The 24,021-nt window shown below is 43.1% G+C and overlaps 1 protein-coding gene across 4 annotated transcripts in view; it reads right to left on the reverse strand.

Moving 5' to 3' along the window:
- Positions 1–21,963, reverse strand: part of TMEM154 (transmembrane protein 154) — a 91,947-nt gene extending 69,984 nt beyond the window's left edge. For 2 of the 4 annotated variants that reach the window (XM_064267582.1, XM_023557122.2), the window contains exon 1: positions 21,803–21,962. In XM_064267582.1, the coding sequence (XP_064123652.1) occupies positions 21,803–21,890 (88 nt within the window). In that variant the 5' untranslated portion in view covers positions 21,891–21,962. Of the gene's footprint in view, positions 1–21,802 lie in introns of all 4 variants that reach the window. The other 2 variants (XM_023557121.2, XM_010597199.3) reach the window with 2 other exon arrangements.
- Between the last annotated feature and the right edge of the window lie 2,058 nt (positions 21,964–24,021).

Consider the following 24,021-nt stretch of genomic DNA (forward strand, 5'->3'; position numbering starts at 1 on the left):
GATGCTGATTTCCTGTAGGAGGTACTCCATGCTTCTTGGATACACGTGATGTTTTACAGCCTCAGGTATCCAGTGTCCTCTTTAGGGAAACCAGTGAGTCTGGAGCATATTCCCTGCAGGACGTACAGGAGCATTTCTTTCTTCTTCTTCTTTTTTTTTTTTATTGTGCTTTACGTGAAAGTTTACAGAGCAAATTAGTTTTTCATTAAACAACTAATACACAAATTGTTTTGTGATATTGGTTGCCAACCCCACGATGTGTCAGCACTCTCCCCTTTTTGACCTCGGGTTCCCCATTTGCATTTGTCCAGTTTTTCTACCTTCTTGTCCTTGCCCCTAGTCTGGTGTGCCCATCTGGTTTCATATACACAGCTGAACTACTGTTGTTTGTTTTATGGGCCCATCTAACCTTTGGCTGAAGGGTGAACTTCAGTACTAACTTCATTACTGAGTTAAAAAGGTGTCTAGGGGCCACACACTCAGGGTTTCTCCGGCCTGTCAAACCAGTGAGTCCGGTCTTTTTTTTTTTGCTGAGTTTGGTGAGGTTTTTTTTGAGCTCTGTCCAGGACCATCTATTGTGACCCCTGTCAGAGCAGTCAGCGGTGGTAGCCAGGCACTGTCTCGTTGTGCTGGACTCAGTCTGGTGGGGGCTGTGGTAGTTGCGGTCCATTAGTCCTTTGGACTAATCTTTCCCTTGTGTCATCGGTTTTCTTCATTCTCCTTTAGGAGTGTTTCTTGTGTTGTGCTTCAGGACTCTGTGGACACCTCATTGGGATCATGGCAGGAAGACTGGATTTGGATTCAGAAGACCTGGCCTTGAGACTTTGGCGCTGCCCTCACTAGCCATGGGATCTGGGAAGACTCCCTCAGCTTCTTAACCCTCACTTTTCTAAAAGTCAAAATGTTCAGCCTTCTGCCCTGCTTGTCCCACAGTGTCTGTATGAAGAGCAAATGAAACAATAAACGTGAAAATGCTTTGTAACCCATAGAATGCCAGGCACATCCCAGGGCTGGTATACTTGTTATTCTCTTTGTCCATCACTCACTCTCCTGCCTCATCTCTAGTTTTATCTGTTTCTCTGCTGTTCCCGGGTGGTTAATCTGCCTGGTATAACTTCCTCATTTCTTTATTGTATCTTCTTATCTAAACTTGGACATATTTCAGGGTAGCAGGGGTGCGGGCTGAGGCAGCTGGAGGAGCTGCAGGAGATAGAGAGGAAGAGTGAGAGTGAGGAGGGTGGCACCAGCAAGCAAACACACAGAAGAGAAGAACGAAGAAGACATAATAAGGAAAGTATGCTAAAAGCAGAAGGCAGGGTGCAGGCCTGCCTGGGTGACTTTGTGCCCTGCCTGTGACCGTTGACTCCTGGATCAGGGTGTGAGGGCCTGAGGCTTGTGGCCTCTTGGGTGCAGGGTTTGCAGAAGCTCTGCCTTTTGGGTGGCCCAGTCATGATTCTCTCTCAAGTGACCACACAAACTCCGCCAATTTCTCTCTCACACGGCTCCATATTGTAGGGTTATTAGCATCACGTGGAAGTGGTCGTGTGAATGATGAAAAGAAGATGCAGTACACAGTTTCCTTCTAGTCCTGAAACAGGAGATGTCATTACCAGAGAATGAACTGCGTGGTGTACGGCATCCATGACAAATGTTGATTGACAATATTTATGCAAACACATCTGGGACTCATATTTCACACATCTGTCCAGGACCCTGGGGAGAATCCCTACAAATGGGAAAATGGGGAAAAAAATGCTTTAGATGAGGCCAGCCGCTCCAGCAGAGGAGAGAGTACACCGCCCTCCTTATCTCTGCCGCGAGCGTCACCACGCAGTGGAACCGACTCCACTTCTTGCTGAAGAAACTAGCAAACTTCTCTTTTTTTGAAAGTAGAACAAATGTGCAACCAAACTCTAGTTTTTAACGTGGGAAAAAAAAAGTATTATATACCACTGGAAGATTGCCGCACTGATGGTGCAACATGAAATTAAACAATTATAAAAGAATGTTATTAAACTCAGGATATCCCAAAGTGTGTCGGCCTTGGTTGGATGCCCCATTCTTCTTGTTGTTGTTTTTGTTAGGAGCCGTCAAGTCGGTTCTGATTCATAGTGACCCTATGATAACAGAACAAAACACTGCCCAGTCCTGTGCCATCCTCACAATTGTTGTTATGCTTGAGCCCATTGTTGCAGCCACTGTGTCATTCCATTTCTTTGAGGGTCTTCTCTTTTTTGCTGACCCTCTACTTTTAACAAGCATGATGTCCTTCTTCAGGGACTGATCCTTCTTGATAACATGCCCAAAGTATGTGAGACATAGTCGCACCATCCTCACTTCTCAGGAGCCCCATTCTTACACTCGTTAATTATGGAGACTGTTGAAACAATTTTATAACTCAGATAGTGAAGTGAAAGAAAATAGAGGTCAGAGGTCCAGGATTCACAACCTCTCCTGCTCTGTGAGGTAATTGATCTTTTTTGCGTTTCAGGATACCCAAGCTTTCCAGCCCAGTTTCTAGCCCACTTTCAGTCTCCCCTGTACCTCAGCCAAGATCCAGACAGCGTTAGAAAGAAAACCAAACCAAAACCAAACCTGTTGCTGTTGAGTCGATTCCGACTCATAGCGACCCTATAGGAAGGTGGGTAAAAACATACCGAGAATTCTCTGCAGTACTCCTGGGCCTTGGGTGCACATTAGAATCACCTGGGGACCTTTTAACACTCCTGATGCCCAAGCCACACCCTAAAGCAATTATATCAAAATATCTGATGGTGGAAAGTAGGCTTCAATATTTTTCGCAGTGATCCAGATGACTCCATGTGCGGCCATGTTTGAAAATCAATGCTCTACCAATTTCCAGCCCTCTCCCTGGCCACCCTGAGTCACTCTCTCCTCTAGTTCTCTAAGTGCATTATGGATGAATTTGATACAAATCAGGGGTCAGGGAGTTGGATGCCAAAGGCTTGTGTGGCAACTGCCAACTCTCTCAGCAGAGCGCAATAGCTTAGAAATCACCACTGAAGCCTTGAGCCCCTGGGAGACTCTGGCCAGAATACAGTGAAAGAGAACTGTGGCAACCAAGCTTTCCAGAACAAGAAAGCCACGTGTGGGGCGTTTATACCTGTATCTCCATTAAAGTTTACTGCTGATAGGACAGGTTGGTGGTTTAAGCCAGTAGTTCTCCAGACTTGGAGTGGTGCAAACAGTTAACGCACGCTCAGCTACTAGCACAAACGTTGGAGGTTCAAGTCCACCCAGGCCAGGTGATCGACATCAAGAAATCAACCATTAAAAACTCTATAGAGCACAGTTCTACTCTGACACACACGGGTCGCCATGAGTTGGAGTTGAGTCTATAGCAAGTGGTGGTCTCAAACACTAGTGTGTGTCAGCTTTCCTGGAAAGCTTGTTCAAACCGATTGCTGGCCCCACCCGCAGACTTTTCTGATTCAGTAGGTCTGGAGTGGGAGCCAAGAATTTGAATTTCTAAGTTGCCAGGTGATGATGCTGATGCTGCTGGTGTGGGGACCATACTTCGAGAACCATTGGTTTAGGTAGGCGATACGTTCTTATCCGAGTTATGCCTGATAATTAGTCGCACCTGTTCTCAGTGTTGCCTCTGCAACAGCACCACCCAGGGAGTTTTTAAGCCCTGCCCAAATCAGCCATTTGAGGCTATATGGGGTGTGGTCTGGGCAAAAATATTTCTTAAAAGTTCCTCAGATGATTCCAGTAAGCATGTATGCTGGGTTGTGAATGAGTAAATTAAATCATAATTGAGTAGACTTTAATTTGTCGTTACCCATGAAGACAGTTCTATTGAGCTTTAAATGTTGTTAGAGAACCCTACACAGAAAGAAGCCTTCGGGAGAAAATTAGTAATGTATGCACCCATCAAACAGTTTGTCTTTCCAGCTGTGATCTTTTTTTTTTTAATCAATGGTTCATCATCTGTGGAAACTGACTGTGATGGGGCCAGGAACAAAACTAGGACAAAAGGCCTTCCCAGATTCATCAGGCCCCAGCCTGGTTGTAGGAGGCTGACTGTGTTGGGTACGTGGAGATGCCAAAGCTAAGAGGGTGGATGACACTCCTTGGCGTCGGGCCACGGGTACACCACTGCTCTGCGCTCTGTGCTCAGTCAGTGCTCTGAAGTGGTCTCCCCTTTCTATAGTCCCTTGGTTTCAAAACAGCAACAACTTATTATGTATTATCTGAAGTTATTTTATTCCCGTGGTTGTCGTTGTCTGTCTCCTCCACTGCCTTGTATTATATTCCGCTGTGTAGAGACCATTTGATAAATAGTTGTTTGGGGAATGAGTGACTGGAGGAAATATAAAGTAGACAAGGTTAGTCTGAGGTAAAACTGCTAGTCATCCCTCTCACCTTTTCATCAGAGTCTGATATCCTCCTCCCTTTACCAACCCCTTCCAGGAATACATACATAGTATATTCCTAGTCACAAAGAGAAATAGGGAGGAGGTAAGGCATTTTTCTTTTAAAAATCTACATAATTTTTTTTGTTATTGTGCTTTAGATGAAAGTTTGCAGCTGAAGTTAATTTCTCATTCAAAAATTTATGCACATTGTTTTGTGACATTGGTTGCAATCCCACAATGTGACAACACTCTCTCCCTTTCCACCCTGGGTTCCCTGTGTCCATTCATCCTGTTCCTGTCCCTTCCTGCCTTCTCATCCTGCTTTTGGATAGGAGCTGCCCATTTAGTCTCGTATACCCGATTGAACTAAGAAGCACCTTTCTCACGTGTATTATTTTTTGTCTAATCTTTGAAGAGCAGGCTTGGGGAATGGTTTCAGTTCTGGGTTAACAGAGCATCCTGGGGCCTAAAAAATCTGCATAAATTTTAAAGAAAATACTGGGAACTAGAGGAATTGCTTAATGCAAAGTTATGAAGTCTTAATAACAAAATTTCATGGTTTTAGGTGTTTTGGGGGAAAGGGATAGAAATGTTTCCCATGTTTTCCCACATGTAAGGGTCAGGTGGGAGTCTCTGGGTGGTGCAAACACTCTTAGCTGCTAACCAAAAGTTTGAAGGTTCAAGTCCACCCAGAGACGCCTTGGAAGAAAGGCCTGGCTATCTACTTCCAAAAACTCACCCACTGAAAACCCTAGGGAGCACAGTTCTACTTTGATACACATAGGGTCGCTATGAGTGGGAACTGACTCTAAGGCAACTGGGAAGGGTCAGATGACCTAATGCTCTCTAAAGAGAAGTGGAGGAGGGGACCAAGAGATTGTTTTCATTATAAGCTCCATTTCATTATTTGACAATTTTATCAAGTGAAAGTATTCATTTAATATATTTTTCCTGGCATATTTACCTGAAGAAGGTAAGATCATGATAAATAGATGGTTAAACAGATGAAGGAAAGAGCATTAAAGGATAAGGGCACATTTTACGTATCAAAAGATAGTTTAGGCAAAGGAACGACTGTACACCTTTTAGTCCTCAGATGAGTAGAGGTAACAATTCCTCATGTCAAAAGAATATTAAGAAAAGTTTTTTTTGCTTACTTTGAGGAGGATTATCTGGTAAAACGATTTTATGCAACCGTCAGCTCTGGGAGTTTTCTTGTGACATTTTGATACGTTTTTACCTCATTGCATTAAGAAAACCACACCTGCAATTTCAATTTATGATCAGATTCAAACATGTAGTTTTGTCCAAAGAAGGAGGATCAACAATGCGCTGATGTCTTCTTCTTTTTAAACTTTCTATTTTAGTGTCTTTTCTAGAAGCCTGCTCGTATTTCATCAGATTTGCCCAGGCCCTAAAGCCATCTTTGGTTTGAAGTTACTCATTTAGGGGAGTTTCGTTTATCACCAGGAGGCCTACCATTCTGGCCTGTAGTACCTGGCAGTTTAAAGAAATATATATTTTATATGACAACATACATATACATTCTAAAATGCTTCCTGCCATCAGTGGAATAATAGACATGAACGTGCTTTGAAATGAAAAAAAAAAAAAAAAAGGATTATAAAATGATAGTTCTTTTCATTACTAAAGGAGCCCTGGTGGGCACAGTGGTTAAGCGCTCTGCTGCTAATCAAAAGGTCGGTGGTTCAAACCTACCATGGATGTGGCAGTCTGCTTCCATAAGGGTTTACAGCCTTGGAAACACTATGGGGCAGTTCTACTCTGTCTTTTGGGGTCACTATGAGTTGGAATCTACTTGATGGCAATGGGCATGGTTTTTGGTTTTTTATCATTACTAAACTGAATACTTTTTGTGTTTTATTTCTATCTCTCTTTTGAATAGCCAGTTTCAAAACTACAATTTAAAAAAAAAAGTTTTTTTTCTTTTTTTTTTAAAGAGTAACTTAAAAAAAAAAAAAGCTTTTAGCCGTGCCTTTTCCTCAGAATATTTCCTCAGAATATTGCTGCTACCTGGCCTGCTCTGTCAGTGGAGCCCTGGTGGTGCAGTGGTTAAGAGTTCCCCTGCTGTCTGCTTCCTTAAAGATTTACAGCCTTGGAAAACCCATGGGGCTAGCAGGCCATTGGTTAGTTAGTTGGTGAGGCCTGTTTTGTCAGCCCCCTCTGAGGTAGAGAAGGAAGAGACTGGTCTTCCCAGTGTATAAATGAGGTGAGCTATTGCCAGGGTCACACAGGCCCTGAGCCCTGGGGTCACACACCTTGCTCAGATCAGCATGGGGTTAACATTGCCAGAAGGGCAACTGCAAGATGGAGACAAACCAAAACATAAATGGAAGACGTACATTTGTGATAAAAAAAGAAAAAATTTTTTTTTTGATAGAGAAGAGCAAAGCAGGGAAAGGAGATGTGAGCTATGGCCTCACAGGCCAAAGAACGCCCCCACAGGAGGAACAGGATATAAGCAGCCGTACCTAACCAAAGTTCCCCTCACCAGTGTGTGTGAAGCACAGGAGTGCAACCCGCTCCTTGCTCGAAGTGTCCTTGCTCAAGGCTCTGGGGGAAGCCAGTTCCTGAGGTTTTTGAAGTGGTACCCGAGGAGAACAAAGTGGTGGGTGGGATTTTCTTGGATCAGCAAAGCCCTGAACGGGTCTCTGAGACTGGCTTGCTTTTGATCTTATTTTACCTTTACACTGAATTCAGCCCGCCCTTCTGGAAACCCTGGTGGCATAGTGGTTAAGTGCCTCCGCTGCTAACCAGAAGACCAGCTGTTTGGACCTGCCAGGTGCTCTTTGGAAATTCTGTGGGGCAGTTCTACTCTGCCCTATAGGGTAGTTATGAGTTGGAATCAACTCAATAGTAGGGCTTGGTTTTTTTTCTGGACTGAACCCTCTAGTAGGCCTCAAGCACTCTGAATTTCAGTATTGCTGCTCGAGCTCCTGATGTGCTTGTCTCACTCTCCTCCTGCCAACCTTTTTTCTGCATTTATTGATATGATTCTGTGATTGTTTTTTTCATATTTTTTTTAATGTGATGAATTGCATTGATAATAGACTCTCTAAATGTGATCCACTCTTGAATTTCCGGTTTTATTTTACTCGATTATTGTTTTGTTTGTATATTTCCAGTGATTGTCTCTTGCTATTTGAATGGCTTATCTAGCACTCAGTCTAAATATTTTTCTTAAATTTGTTAGCTGGCTACATAGCCAGTATGTCTATGATCTTAGTTAATAACTGACATAGAGATGGTCATTTGACCAAAAAAAAAGGAGAGAGAGAGAAAAAAGATCGTAATCATAAATAGTTACTAGATAAAATACAGGATACCCAGTTAAATTTGAATTTCAGATAAACAACAAATCATTTGTTAGTAGGTCCTATGTAATATTTGTATATCCCATACTTAAGCTAAACTACATGAGACATACTTATGCTAAAAAATTATCTGAAATTGTATTTTTATTTGCTAAATCTGGCAACCCTAATCATAAACAGTTTTTAGAAATACATAAATTAATTTGATAAATATTGTTAGGGAGTTAAAAAAAATGTCAGCAAACCTTGCCAACCACTTGGGATACTGTTTCTGAAAACTACAATGGGTTAAGGAAGTAGGAAATAATAAAGATGATTTTAATTCATATAAGGCAAAAAAAAAAAAAACCCAGAGAAACAATTTTGAAAACAAACTAGATTCATTGGTTTTTATTTTGAGAAAACCGAAAGAACAACAAAACCTAGAACCCTGCTCTGGTAGACAACCCTCCTCCTGAACCACCTTCTTCAGTTACTCAGGAAGTGTTTCTGTGTTGTCTCAGTAACTAAGGCAAATTTCCTCATTGGTTTTGTTACGCAAATTTCTTTTTCAAGTTTTCAAGTCGGCTTTTACTGGCTTGGAAATTAGCATCTATTGAATTTGCTTGTATTCTCTTTGTTTCCTTTTCAAAAGTCTTCTCAAAATGCTGTGAGGACCTGGCCTTTCTGCAAATTATCATGCTGCTCAAAGCAGGTTTCTCTGGGTCTGAACTTCCATCCATACTTTGAGAGGAAAGTGGATAAGAACGCTTTTTCTGTACTGCTCCATAGATCCAGCAGCATAGTATTCTCTACCCTGTTGTTGTCTGGTGCCATTGAGTTGGATGCAATTCATGGTAACCCCATGTGTTACAGAGTAGAGCTGCTCCATAGGGTTTTCTTGGCTGTAATCTTTATGCAAGAAGGTCACCAGGCCTTTTCTACCTCAGTGCTGCTGGATGCGTTCGAATCACCTACCTTTGAGTTAGAGTTACTAGTCAGGTGCAAACCATTCGCGCCACCCAGGGACCTTTCTCTACACTAAAGGGGAGCAATAAGTGATGCCTGTTTTAGCTTGAGGAGACAGAAATGAACTATTCATATCTAAAAAAATTCTGAATTGTTAGTTAACGTTTTGGAGTACAATCATAAAACTGAGTTAATTTAACATCACAGTTATCCAGTATAGTTTCATTTCACTGTTTAAATGATTGTAATCTTGTCATGAATGCAATTAAATTTAGGGATAGGAAAGATTTCATGGCAACCGTTCATTCAGGCAGTCATCATGTTTTTGTTGTGTGCCTGTTCTGTGCCGGGCACTATTCTAAGCCTTGGGATAGAAAGGTAAACAAGACCAGACCCTGCCTCCCAGGGAAGTGACCACAGAGTAGGAACAATGGCATGCAAACTGCTAATGATAATACAGTTTAATAAAAGCCACGTGTATTTGTGTGTGGAGTGCCCTGAGGACAAAGGAGAGGTGGGCATTCATTGCTGCTGGGGTGGGAGATTTAGGAAATCTTCACAGAGGAATTGACCATTGAATTGAATCCCAGAAGTTCGTCAAGCAAAGATGGCAGGGAAAGGCATTCCAGATAAGGACACAGCATATGGAAGGGTTCAGTGGCCCAAAAGAGCTTGGCACATTCAGTAGTTGTATCATAGGGCTCAGGGTGAGAAGTGGCAAGGGCGTAAGAGCGAAAGAAAATCGGAACCAGCTCTTAAGAGGCCTTGTAATGACGATAAGGGACTTGGAATCTGTCCCACGGGAAATGATAACTCACTGACAGGATAAAGATATGAGGAAAATGATGACATTTTTGTTATAGAAAGATTACTCAGAAATTTTGTGAAAATGGGTTGGAGAAATATAAGACTTGAAAACAAGGAGACTGGTTAAGAAATTAATGAAATAGCCTAGGAGAACTAAGAGGGCCTGAACTAGCAGGGGGAAGATAATGACTTCTGTTTTGCACATGCTGAGCCTAAGGCCCCTGTGGCAAACCCAAGGAGAACTGATAACGGTCAGTTGAAAAATACTGGTCTGTGGCTGGGCAGATAAGACAGTCTGGAGGTGATTATTTGGGAATCACTGGCCTAGGAGTGAATGGAAAGTTGTGAAACTGAGTGCAATGGCCTAGGAATGGTGTCAGGGATGAGAAGAGGAAAGGTAAACATTAACATGACAGGAGGAAGGGGCTTGTAACCAAAGACTGGAAAGGAGCAATCAGAGTCATAACAGGAGATACAGAAGAGAGTGGCGCCATAAGACCCAAGGAAAAAGAACACTTTAATAATTGATTATGTTAAATGCTACACAAAATAAATAAATAAAAAGGGACAGAAATGGGTCCTTTGGGTTTAGTGGTTAGGAGGCACTGGCGATTCAGGGGGAGCCCTGGTGGCGCAGTGGTTAAGAGCTCGGCTGCTAACCAAAGGTCAGCAGTTCAAATCCACCAGCTGCTCCTTGGAAACCCTATGGGGCAGCTCTCTGTCCTATAGGGTTGCTATGAGTTGGAATCGACGGCAACAGGCTTGGTGACTAAGGAAGAGCGATTGGAGTGCTGAGCTTGATGCAGTGGCCAGATTGCTGTAGGCTGAGAAATGAATGGAAAATGAGAAAATAAAGATGTGTTATCTGTTTTTCAAAGACACTGGGAGTCATTGCAAGGAAAGATGGGGAGAGCTAGAGGATTCTCAGGATGAAGGACAGCTCACACAGTTGTTGAATGGGAGTCTAAACTGCTGTGTCAACCTGCATCGAAACACAGGAAAATAATAGTAAAAACCAAAACAAAGATTTATGCCAAGTGAAAGAAGCAGGACACAAAGGCCACATACTGGACACGTCCATTGATACGACCTTCAGTACAGACACAACTAAAAGAGAAAAAATTTTTTTACAACTACAGGGCCGGAAATCAGATCTGTCATTGCCAGGGGCAGGAGGGGAGGTGGGGTGTGAACTGATGACAAAGGGGCACAAAAATTTGAGAACATTCAATATATTGATTTCAGTGGTGGATAGCCAACTACATAAGTTTGTTAAAACTCAGGACTGCACCCCTGAAAAGGATGAATTTTACTGTATGTAAATTATACCTCAAGAAATCTGATATTTCAAAAATGAAAAATAACAAAAAAAAAGAGCTCAGACACCCTGTAATTATTTTTCATTATGAATGTATACCTACCAAAAAGAATAGAGAATAATGTAACAAATAACAGGGTACCCAACCACGACCTAATTATCTTACTTTTTGGCATATTGACTGACGCAGGGGTTGGCAAACTTTTTCTTAAAAGGCCAGAGAGTAAATATTTTAGATGTCGTGGGCCGAGAGTCAAAATTGAGGCTATTATGTAAGTATTGATATAACCATTAAAATATAACTCTTTACAAATGTAAAAACCATTCTTAGTTCAGGGACTGGAAAAAATAGGAAGCTGGTTGGATTTGGCCCGTGGGTCTTAGTTTGCTGAAAGAAACACAGCATTACAGACACAGCTGAAGCCCTCCTTATGCCCCTCTCTGATCTCGGTTCTCTCCTTCATGCCCCAAAAGTAACTACTATCCTAAAGCTAGTGTGTGTCATTTCCATACTTCTCAAATATGCCTATGTGTGTAAGCAATATATAGCATTGTTTGGGTGTCTTAAAAATTTTAAGTAAGCAAAATTATTCTGTGCATAATAAGCTTCAACTGGCTTTTTAAATTAATATTACTTTTGAGGCTGATCCATCTGGATACATGTAGTTCTGGTTTCATTAATTTCACCTGCTCTATGGTATCTTATTTTATAATTATACCAAATTTCATTTATCCTTCTTCTGTTAATAGACATTTAGGTTGTTTCCTTTTTTTTTTTTTTTCCATTTTTACAAACAGTGCTACAACCGATGTTCTTGACCGTGTCTCTTTGCTGCACATCTGTGAGTGTTCTGGAATATATTCCTAGGAGTACATTGTTGGGATTGCAGAGTATGAGAATCTTCAATTTATTAGATATTGCTAAGTTGTTCTCCAGAATGGCTGTATAGACATTTTTTTCCTTTTGCAGTAATCTGGTGTACTTGGTGTGATGGTTAATGTTGTGTATCAGCTTGGCTGGGTCATGATTCTCAGTGGTTTGGCAGTTGTATAATGATGTGATCACTTCCATGATGAGATTTGATATAATGTGATCACCTCCATGATGGGATCTGCTGTGAGTAGTCAATCAGTTGAAAGAGAGCTTCCTTGGGCATGTGGCCTGCATAGAATATAAGTGGACGCTCTGGCAAGGCTCATGGGCTTTTGCTCACTCTGGATCCTGCAGCTGGCTCATGTTCACCTGACCTCTGGTTCTTGGGACTTGAGCTAACAGCTTATCTGCAGTCTTACCTGCTGATCTTGGAATTCATCGATCATTGAAGCCTGTGAGCAAGAGCCCTGCTTTCTGAACTTCGATCTTGGGTTCGCCGGCCCCTGAAGCTACGTGAATCAGGAGAAGCCTCTATCCTGACCCACGGACTTGGAATGTTCCAGCCTCTACAACTGCATATATGTATACACTTTACTGGTTTTGCTTCACTAGAGAACCCAGCCTAAGACACTCAGTAACCTGAAAATTCTCCCAATATGTAATACCTAGAAATACTAGACAAAATATAACATGCAAACTCTTAAATGTATAAAGAAATCTCAAGAAACCAAGGAAATCCTCAGGGCCCAGAAAATGCTGAAGAAAGATTGTAAAGGAAATTTAAGTCCAGAGCCATGTCTACATATTGAGGGTTTCCTAGAATAAAAGTTTGGACCTACACAGAGAAGAAAATATTTGGTGGTTATGAGAGCGGAAAGGGAGGGGGAGGGAAAGGGGGATTCACTAATTAGATAGTAGACAAGAACTAATTTAGGTGAGGGGATGGACAACACACAATACAGGAGAGGTCAGCACAACTGGACTATACCAAAAGCAAAGAAGTTTCCTGAATAAACTGAACACTTAGAAGGCCAGAGCAGCAGGGGCCGGGGTTTGGGGACCATGGTTTCAGGGGACATCTAGGTCAATTGGCATAATAAAAACTATTAAGAAAACATTCTGCATCCCATTTTGGAGAGTGGCACCTCAGGTCTTAAACGCTAGCAAGTGGCCACCTAAGATGTAACAATTGGTCTCAACCCACCTGGAGCAAAGGAGACTGGAGAACACCAAAGATGCAAGGTAAGCCCAAGAGTGAGAATGGCCCACATAAATCAAAGACTACGTCAGCCTGAGACCAGAAGAACTAGATGGTGCCCAGCTACAACAGATGACTGTTACAACAGGGAGCACAACAGAGAATTCCTGAAGGAGCAGGAGAGCAGTGGGATGCAGACCCCAAATTCTAGTAAAAAGCCAGGCTCAATGGTCTGACTGAGACCAGGGGGATTCCAGAGGTCATGGTCCCCAGACCTTCTGTGAGCCCAAGACAGGAACCATTCTCAAAGCCAACTCTCCAGATAGGGATTGGACTGGACTACAAGACAGAAAGTGATACTGGTGAGGAGTGGGCTTCTTGGATCAAGCAGACACATGAGACTATCTGGGAAGTGCCTGTCCGGAGAGGAGATGTGAAGTCCAAGGGGGACAAAAGCTGGCTGAATGGACACGGACACACAGGGTGGAGGGAAGGAATATGCTGTCTCATTAGGGGGAGAGCAGCTAGGAGTATATAGCAAGGTGTACATAAGGTTTTGTATTAGAGACTGACTTGATATGTAAACTTTCACTTAAAAAAAACCGTTTGGGTCTACAGAGGTAAGACAGGCTACATAATATTTTTATGGGGCTCCCTGTCTGTTGGGTCAAAGTTAAAGCTAACACACCAACCAAAAACAACAAGAAAACAGTTGCCATCAAGTTGATTCCAACTCATGGTGACCCCGTGAGTGTGAGAGAACTGTGCTCCACAGGGTTTTCATGGCTATGACCTTTTAGAAGCAGATTGCCAGGTTTTTCTTCTGAGGTACCTCTGGGTGGGTACTTAACCATTTGCACCACCTAGGGACTCCTTAATATACCAGGCCATGGTTAAAAAATGAAGAGCAACTGCAATGACTTTTGCAAAGTTCAAAGTCAGTGAGCTGCCCCAGGCTGATATCACCATCACCTGACACCTGTAAAACCTGGTCCCTCCTCTGATTTTCAATTTGGCTTTGCCCATTTCTTTCTTTCTTTCTTTTTATAATTTTTATTGTGCTTTAAGTGAAAGTTTACAAATCAAGTCAGTATGGCTTTGCCCACTTCTGACTTCTTTCTCAGGAGCCTTGGTGGCACAGTGGTTAAAAGTTTGGCTGCTAACCAAAAGGTTGGCGGTTTGAATCTATCAGCTGCTCCTTGGAAACCCTGTGGGGCAATTCTTCTCTGTCCTATAGGGCTGCCATGAGTCAGAATCAACTCTATGGCAACAAGTTTTTTTGGGGGGGCGGGGGAGGCAGCTTTCTCATTGATGATCATTTTAGTCTTCTTGGTTATCTACTTCTGGTCACTGATTTGGCTTCATAGCTGACTCTGGAATGCTGGCTTATGCCTTTAATGAGGTTATGGCACCTCCTCATGGAAACTCCTGGAGGCTGACTCCGGATACATGCCCTCTTCCCCATCCCAAGGCTGGTGTTTAAGCCTTAGATCCAATCATGGGCTCTCCTGACACACATCTCTATCCGTGTTTCTTCCAAGTCTCATTTTGTGGTAACAAGACTGAGGTTGAACTGGAAAAATATTGGAGAAGACAGCGCTATACAGTAGCTTGGTGATGAGATCAGAAAATTTGGGGTTATATTAAATAGGGTGAGCCATCTTCTATGTGCTAGGTTCTGTCACTAGTGCCCCCAAGATTTCCATCATGAATGGGAGTCAACAAGCAACAAGATTAGGTCGACATAACCTTCACATAAATGTTATCAAGCAGACAAAAATATGTTTAACATAATTAAAGACATAAAAGAAGGAATAACACAAGGAAAAAAGACATTATGTATATAAAAAAGGAGAGATTTTCTAGGAAAGAAAAATATGAAAACTAAAATTGAAAACCCAGTGGATGGGCTAAGTAGCAAGATAGACAAGACGATTGCACTCATGTGCCCTCTCGCCAATGTACACAAAAGTTCCTGTTTCTCCATGTCTTTCCTAACACTTGAGGGTAGTGCAAACCATGCCCATTCTTTCTTCTGGTTTCCCGGGATTCAAAATGTTAGACACACAATGGGTTTTAAGCCTCCCACTCTTCCTACCCACCCACCCCTGGTTTTTGGGTTTTTTTTTTTTTTTTTGGTCCCTGTGAGTGTTTTGTCCTTGGGGGTCAGGTCTCAGCAGGGCTCTCCTGCAGCAATGCTGCCTGACAGCAGGCTGTTCTTTCTCCCTGGTTCTCACGCCCAGAAGTCTCTCACCCAGTGACTTCAACATTCCACTTTTCCTGCTTCTGGTCTTAACTCTGCTAACCCCCGGATTGTCTTGATGCTCACCCAGCACCCCTCTCAGCCCCTCCCTTCCTCCTCCACAGGCCAAAGTTGAACCTAACTCTCCCCATATCTTTTCCTCTCAGTCAGACTCTGACCCAACACAAATAAACAGTGATCTGTCACTACTCTGCAATAACCTTAAAGTCCAGCCGACAGGAGTTTATGTGATACACCCACAGTTGAGAAGGTACCAAGGCCCTATTTTTCCAAACCCAAAACTAGACACCTAGCCAGGCAGAGCCTGAAAACCCAGACATAGTACAGTGTATGGTTAGAGCATGGCTCCTGAAGGTGAATCTTAGATCCACTGCTTAGCTGTGTGAGCTTGGGCAGTCACCTAGCCTCTCCAGGACTCAACTTTCTCATGCTAGTGATAGCACGCACCTTCTAAGATCATTATGAGAATTACATGAGTTAATATATATAAAGTGTTTAGAACGGTGCCTGGCTTATCACACACACACCACATATGTTAGCTTTCATCATAGTTAATATTGTGCTCCACAGGGTTTTCAGTGGCTGATTTTTAGGACCGTCCCAGGAAATAGCAGATGGCAGTCATAGTCACTAAAACGAGATACGACAGGGTCATAAAGTGCTACTTCAGTTATCCAACTAGTATTTTCTTCTGTTCTTTTTTTGTCTTCTCAACGTTCGCCCAATTAATTATATGGTTCTTATTCTTCTGAAATAGCCCAGAAAATCTCCCAGGACTTACCAAGAGAGCTACTGCCTCGTCATTTCTGCTTCAAGCCCTTTAGCTCTCTCCCGTCTACAGACTGTTCTGTTTGAAGCAGCCACCAAGTGCCATGCTTTGTGTATCTGTCAGGTTGCTTTGTTTGCTGAGAGTGTGGAGCTGATACGTAAGGCCCAGGGTAAGGAACAGAGGTGGGAACACCTCTGCTCCTTCCGAGGGCAGAAAGGCACCTTGAGTCTGAACTGCTTTAGGAGCCTACATTGGCCAAGATACCTGGGCCTGGAGATTTTCTTTAACAATACTCATCTATTTGGTCAAAATCCCTGAAAAGCGGTTTTCCTAATTCTCTCTTGGTGACTTCTAAGTGATTGTTTCAGTTGGGATAGTACACAATTCTGCATCAGGCCATTTATCTACAAAGAGAAAGGATGCTGACTCAGAGGTAATGACGATGGACCCTTGTAACTGCAGGCGTTAGATAATGTTGCCTGTTTGTCATTAATGAAATATGGTTGCAAGGAAGAGAGTCAGGCCATTCAGTAGACTGGATTCTCCTACCAAACATCCCCAGATACTTTTTGAAGAATTCAAGCAAACACAGTGTGACACCTATAAACCAAGTCATATCCTGAAGTTTTAGGGATCATTAGCTCAAAAGGATATGTACATCAATTAATGTCAAAATACATATTCAGTTTCTGGTTTAGAATAACTTTCACTTGACTGATCTCAGAGTAACAGGACTTTATTGTACAGCTTTTTGCAAGTGGGCATTTTTGCATTTTCAGACAATGGGAACCCAGGCAGGGGCCAATAAGTGTGCTGGAAAGTCTGGATAATTCGCATACTCCAGTGGAATACAGTTTCTCATCTCTGACTTCTCCAGGCATGCTAACACTACCTCGTTTCAGGACTTGTGGGTTTTTAGTGATCAGCCTCATGTCCAATCTAGGGATAATTTTAGTATTTATCAACACCTAATTATTGAGTTCTTTATTTATGCTGGCATCATAAGACCTAAGACCCTGGCTGTTGCAAACCATTAGCACACTCAGCTGCTAACCAAAAGGTTGGAGGTTTGAGTCCATGTAGAGATGCCTTAGAAACCCTGGTGGCATAGTGGTTAAGAGCTACATCAGCTAACCAAAAGTCAGCTGTTGGAATCCACCAGATGCTTCTTGGAAACTCTATAGGGGCAGTTCTACTCTGTCCTATTGGGTTGCTATGAGTTGGTAATCGAATCAACGGCAGTGGGTTTTTGGTTTTTTGGTAGAGGTGCCTTGAAAGAATGGTTGGGTGATATATTCCTGAAAATCCAGCCATTAAAAACCCTATGGATTGACAAAGGCCCAGTTTCTGTTAATTGGGGAAAAGATAGTCTTTTAAACAAATGGTGCTGGCATAACTGGATATCCATTTGCAAAAAAATGAAACAGGACCCGTACCTCACACCATGCACAAAAACTAACTCCAAGTGGATCAAAGACCTAAACATAAAGACTAAAACGATAAAGATCATGGAAGAAAAAATAGGGACAACATTAGGAGCCCTAATACAAGGCATAAACAGAATACAAAACGTTACCAAAAATGATGAAGAGAAACCAGATAACTGGGAGCTTCTAAAAATCAAACACCTATGCTCATCTAAAGACTTCACCAAAAGAGTAAAAAGACCACCTACAGACTGGGAAAGAATTTTCAGCTATGACATCTCCGACCAGCGCCTGATCTCTAAAATCTACATGATTCTGTCAAAATTCAACCACAAAAAGACAAACAACCCAATCAAGAAGTGGGCAAAGGATATGAACATGCACTTCACTAAAGAAGATATTCAGGCAGCTAACAGATACATGAGAAAATGCTCTCGATCATTAGCCATTAGAGAAATGCAAATTAAAACTACGATGAGATTCCATCTCACTCCAACAAGGCTGGCATTAATCGAAAAAACACAAAATAATAAATGTTGGAGAGGCTGCGGAGAGATTGGAACTCTCATACACTGCTGGTGGGAATGTAAAATGGTACAACCACTTTGGAAATCTATCTGGCGTTATCTTAAACAGTTAGAAATAGAACTACCATACAACCCAGAAATCCCACTCCTCGGAATATACCCTAGAGATACAAGAGCCTTCACACGAACAGATATATGCACACCCATGTTTATTGCAGCTCTGTTTACAATAGCAAAAAGCTGGAAGCAACCAAGGTGTCCATCAACGGATGAATGGTTAAATAAATTATGGTATATTCACACAATGGAATACTACGCATCGATAAAGAACAGTGACAAATCTGTGGAACATTTCATAACATGGAAGAACCTGGAAGGCATTATGCTGAGTGAAATTAGTCAGAGGCAAAAGGACAAATATTGTATAAGACCACTATTATAAGATCTTGAGAAATAGTATAAACTGAGAAGAACACATACTTTTGTGGTTACGAGGGGGGGAGGGAGGGAGGATGAGAGAGGGTTTTTTACTGATTAGTTAGTAGATAAGAACTACTTTAGGTGAAGGGAAGGACAATACTCAATACATGGAAGGTCAGCTCAACTGGACTGGACCAAAAGCAAAGAAGTTTCCGGGATAAACTGAATGCTTCAAAGGTCAGCGGAGCAAGGGCGGGAGTTTGGGGACTATGGCTTAAGGGGACTTCTAAGTCAATTGGCAAAATAATTCTATTTTGAAAACATTCTGCATCCCACTTTGAAATGTAGTGTCTGGGGTCTTAAATGCTAACAAGCGGCCATCTAAGATGCATCAATTGATCTCAACCCACCTGCATCAAAGGAGAATGAAGAACACCAAGGTCACACGATAACTATGAGCCCAAGAGACAGAAAGGGCCACATGAACCAGAGACTTACATCATCCTGAGACCAGAAGAACTAGTTGGTGCCCGGCCACAACTGATGACTGCCCTGACAGGGAGCACAACAGAGAACCCCTGAGGGAGCAAGGAGATCAGTGGGATGCAGACCCCAAATTCTCTTAAAAAGACCAAACTTAATGGTCTGACTGAGACTAGAGGAATCCCGGCGGTCATGGTCCCCAAACCTGTTGGCCCAGGACAGGAACCATTCCCAAAGACAACTCATCAGACATGGAAGGGACTGGACAGTGGGTGGGAGAGAGATGCTGATGAAGAGTGAGCTACTTGTATCAGGTGGACACTTGAGACTGTGTTGGCATCTCTTGTCTGGAGGGGGGATGGGAGGGTAGTGAGGGTTGGAAGCTGGCAAAATTGTCACGAAAGGAGAGGCTGGAAGAGCCGACTCATTAGGGGGAGAGCAAGTGGGAGTATGGAGTAAGGTGTATGTAAACTTATATGTGACAGACTGACTTGATTTGTATATGTTCACTTGAAGCTCAATAAAAATTAAAAAAAAAAAAACCCTATGGAGCAGTTCTACTCTGACATGCATGGAGTTGCCACGAGTCAGGATTAACTCAGTGACAACTGGCTTGAGTTTTTTTATATTTATGCTGAGCCCTTACAGGGCTTTGGGAAGTCAAAGGCCAATTAAAGAGGATCTTTGTCCTCAAGGTGCTCACAGCATGGTGGGAGACATGGGCACACATGGAATTATGATCCCAAGCCATTAGTTCTATCTATAGAAGTTTAGGTCTATGGAAACGTAATGAAATTAGAGCTCTGGGGGAGGAGCAGTGGGGAAGAGACTTCAGGGAGGAGATAACATGTAGCCGGAGCCTTTGAAGGTTACATGGGAGTTCTCTAGACAGAAAAAGAGAACTTGTCATTTACTGTAAGGGAGGACTACAGAAGCCTGGAGCACATGCTCTAATCTGTGTGACTAGAGGGAGCTGAAGGAGCCTTGGTGGTAAAATGGTTAAGTGCTCAGCTGCAAACTGAAAGGTTGATGGTTAACGGCTCCGGGCTCTGCGGGAGAAAGACTTAGCCACCTACTCTTGTAAAGATGACAGGCTGGGAAACCCTACGGGGCAGTTCTACTTTGACACATGGTGTTGCTGTGAGTTAGAACCTAACAACAGAGAGAGCTGTGGCAGAGAGTGGGAAGAGCACAAGGGGGGTACCCCTGGCAATGAGGTTGAAGTGACAGCCTAAAGGGCATAAATGAGGAGCAGCTGAAGGTTTTTAGGTTGAGAGTCACATAATCAGATACGGGTTTAAGAGAACTCTTATTTCAGTCTCTTCAGATTATCCTTTTGTCTCTCCTGAGTTGCAGACACCTCGATGCAATCATGTTTTTCAGAAGCTCAGGAAAATGCACAGGGAAGGTTAAATATTACTGTCAAGACACTTTTTGAGGCACCTGTGGTAGTGATAGTGTTAGGAGCCCTGGCAGCACAGTGGCTAAAGAGCTTGCCTGCTAACCTAAAGGTTGGCAGTTTAAACCTACCAGCTGCTCCATGAGAGAAAGATGTGGCGGTCTGCTTCCGTACAGACTGCAGTCTTGAAAGCCCTGTCCTATGGGGTGTCTATGAGCTGTAATCGACTCAATGGCAATGAATTTGTTCTGTTTTCTGTTTGTGATAGTGTTAACAGATAGTTAAAAAAAAAAAAAAAAATGATGGAAGTAGGATCACTAGGTGTCACTGTCTTGAGTCCTGTGGGAAAGACCTGCTTGCAGAGGTCTTGGCAGAGAGAGTGACGGTCCGGTCTGGGGGACTGAACAGAAACCTGGAGTGGAAGTCAGAAGAGCTGACTGCCAGTGGGACTCAGAGCCCTCTCCTTCCTCCACCTCAGTTTCTTTACCTGTACCCTCTGGTAGGGTTTGAACTAAACCATCTTTATACTCCCTCCAGCTCCAAAACTTGGTGCATAAAACAACACATTGTCCCCCAAGCTCATTTTGAACGGTAACCTCAATTTCAACCAAATATCTTTCCAGTTGGAATGATTTGAGTTTTACTTTCTCTCCTTTTTCCACTTCAGATGCCTTGGGGAGACCCCAAGGAGATCACCCAGGGAAAGAGAAATTGGTGGGGTGGGGGTGGTCGGGTGCTGACGTTGACCTCCAGGAAGTTGCCACATCTGTAAGGTCAGTGCCTGATTTCCCATCCTACTTAAAGAACAGAGCCTAGGAACGTTCCTTTTGCTTGAAATACTGCCCTACACTAAAAGCAGCCAGTGTCTATTGACAAAAACCATGGGCGAAACCATGAGTTTATTTACCCATGGGCAAGTCAACAAAACCGTGAGAGGCAATTGAGCGAGATTGTGTTTATTGTATCAACTGTCAAGAGCATAAATCAATCTCTGCTTTTAGCCCAAGACAATGAGATTTAATACTGTCTTTTCCAATTCTTTTAATACCTTTGGTTTGCTACAATCACATTACTTTTTCAAACAAGCCTTCATTTGTGACAAGCAATGAAAAGAAAATATCCTCAAAAGTAGCAAGATCAAACAAAAGCAGAAAGACCTTTCTTTGTGCTTTAGAATGGATGTCTAGTAACTCCCCGAATAATTTCCTGTTTACGTTTTTTCTTTTTTTTAACTTATGGCTTTTCCTTAGTATACTTGCCAGTAGTAAATTTCCAGACCTCAGTTTTTCCAGGAGTTTTCGGACTCAGCACAGTTCACAACCCACATTATTAAAAGCAAATTCATTATTTCTCTGTTTCAGCTGATTGAAAAGTTCTTTTACATGAACTGCCAAAAAAGTTTACGGTTTTCTTAATACGCCTGTTAAAGTTAGTAAATTACTGAGAGCCACACATTTTAGAAGACCAAGATTGTAGAGCACGATTAGCTAGCTGCAGGGAAAGCAAAGCCCCCTCTCCTTACTCTCCTCCTCCCCCGCAAAAGTTCTCATTTTCTCCACTTCTTTCACCGAAAGGATTAGGTTTTCTGGGTCGTCCCCTCCCAGCAGAGTTCTGTAGCCTCGGGCACTCCCCCTTTGCAGGCGATAGCTTACCCCAGCCAGTGTGGACGAGCGCAAGCACCAGGGCAAAGAGGAGCGCAGCCTGGGGAGACTTCATGGCAGCTCGCCTCAGCTCGGTCATGATGCTGCGCTGGGTTTCAGCCTCCTTCAAACGTGAACATTTCCTGTTTCCTGCTTGTTTGGGTCGGTGCTAACTTGAAGGAGAGGTGTTTGCCTGTTTTTTAGGAAGTGATGTAATTCTGCAGGAGCCTGTCAGACCAGCAAGGATTGCAAAAGAGCAGTTGTTCAAGCGCTGGTTCAGGGAGCCCGCCTCCCAGGTCCTTCGCAGTCCTCGCCCTGCCACGGCCTCCACTTCTGAAGCGGCCCCGGTAGAAACGGTGTCCATCGCTCAGCTGTTGTTGCTATCTGAAACTGGGGGTCCTGGACCACACACATTCTCCCTTTGTAATTTTGCTCATCTCCAATGAGTCCCAGGGTCTGCCTTCCAGTCCAGAACAGTCTCTGAGCAGTGCAAACTGTTGAGCTCTGGACCATTAGCCAGAAAGGTTGGTGGTTCGAAGTCACCCAGAGGCACCTTGAAAGACAGGCCTGGTGATCAACTTCTGAAAGGTCACAGCCTTGAAAACTCTATGGAGCTTGAAAACTCTTTGCACACCAGGGGTTGGCATATGTCAGAATCAACTCAATGGCAGCTGACAGCAAGAGACCAGAGCAGCATTGTCCCATAGAACTTTCTGTGATGACAAAAGTGTCCAGAATCTATGCCATTCAATACAGTAGCCACTAGCCACATAGACTATTGGGCACCTGACACGTGGCTACCGCAACTGAGGAAATGACTTTTTTATTTCCTTTATTCTTGTGATTAAATAACTCCATGTGGTTGGACAACGCAGGCCCAGACAGCAGGTCCAACTGTACCATCTGAAAGCTGTCAGACCATTTCTCTCCAGTCAGCCCGCTCCTCCTCCTCTGGCCATTGAATGCCCCCTAGGGCTCATCCGGAGATAGAGGACCCGGAGAAATGATCTCTTAAATAGTCCTTGTCAGTCCCTGAATGGTGCAAGCAGTTAATGTGCTTGGCTGCTAAGAGAAAGGTTGGAGGTTTGAGCCCATCCAGAAGTACCTTGAAAGAAAGGCCTGGCCATCTACTTCTAAAAAATCCACCATTGAAAACCCTGTGGAGCACAGTCCTACACTGACACACATGGGGTCACTGTGAGTCCAAATTGACTTAAGGCAACTGGATAGGTTTTTTGGTTTGTTTGTTGGGGCGGAGCGTGGAGGCAAACTACATTTCACCTTTCTTCCTTCTCACGTGACAACCAATTTCTCAGAAGTTCTTAGCACACTAAATAGGACTGTATTGGATTAGAATGGGGTTGGAAATCCTACTCAATTGAAACAAGGCAGGAAGCAGGTGTCTGTTTAGATCAATATTCAGGGGAGACTGGAGTGTGTTGGGTTTTGTGTCCTAACTGAAGTCCTTCCCTTGGTCTAGGTTTGCACAGACTTGCACAGAATGCAATGGTATAACCATGTTTGCAGTGGGACCAGGAAAGACAGGCGGATAGAGAGAGGGGAGCAGACACCCAGTTTATCTCTCAGCCCTTCTCTGCAGATTACCATTTGAGTCATCACCTTCTGGTTGCCTTTGTCTTCAGCGATCTGGTCAACGGAAGTCCTCGGCCCCTGTCACAGCCGTTAATTTTTCCTTTAGTGCATGGCTGCTTTTCAATGTCATTAGTCACTGTTGACCTCAGTTCTTATCCACAAGGAATAGGTTGGTAATTCGTGTAATGACCAGTTTGTTAATGGATTTACAGTATGCATTTTAATGTCTTAAACTGGCAATTAAATTAATTCCTGATAAAGTATACTTTTGTACTTTAGGTGACAATGCAGAACCAATAGCAAAAGAAAATAGACGTGTGGAAAACTGGGTGATGATTTGAAAACAACAGGGAAAGAACTATTAATCAAACTCTCGATGAGCATGTGAACACACCACTGGCTCCCAGACCGTCTCGCGCTGTTTGGTCGGCAATTATTCCTGGACCAGCACACGCTTCTCCAGCTGTGACACACACACATGAGAGAGAAGGCCCGGGGCTTGGGAGTTCGCTTCATCTTGTCTTTTGTGCCTTATTGAAACCAGTCCCAGAGTTGAGGCACGTGTGGGCAAGGTCGACAGCCTTGGTTTCTTAAATTTTAAAACTACAGCTCACTGTGGAAACTGTGGAGTCAGGTAT

The sequence above is a fragment of the Loxodonta africana genome, chromosome 13 (genome assembly GCF_030014295.1).
Source record: "Loxodonta africana isolate mLoxAfr1 chromosome 13, mLoxAfr1.hap2, whole genome shotgun sequence".
NCBI classification, from domain to species: Eukaryota; Metazoa; Chordata; class Mammalia; order Proboscidea; family Elephantidae; genus Loxodonta; species Loxodonta africana.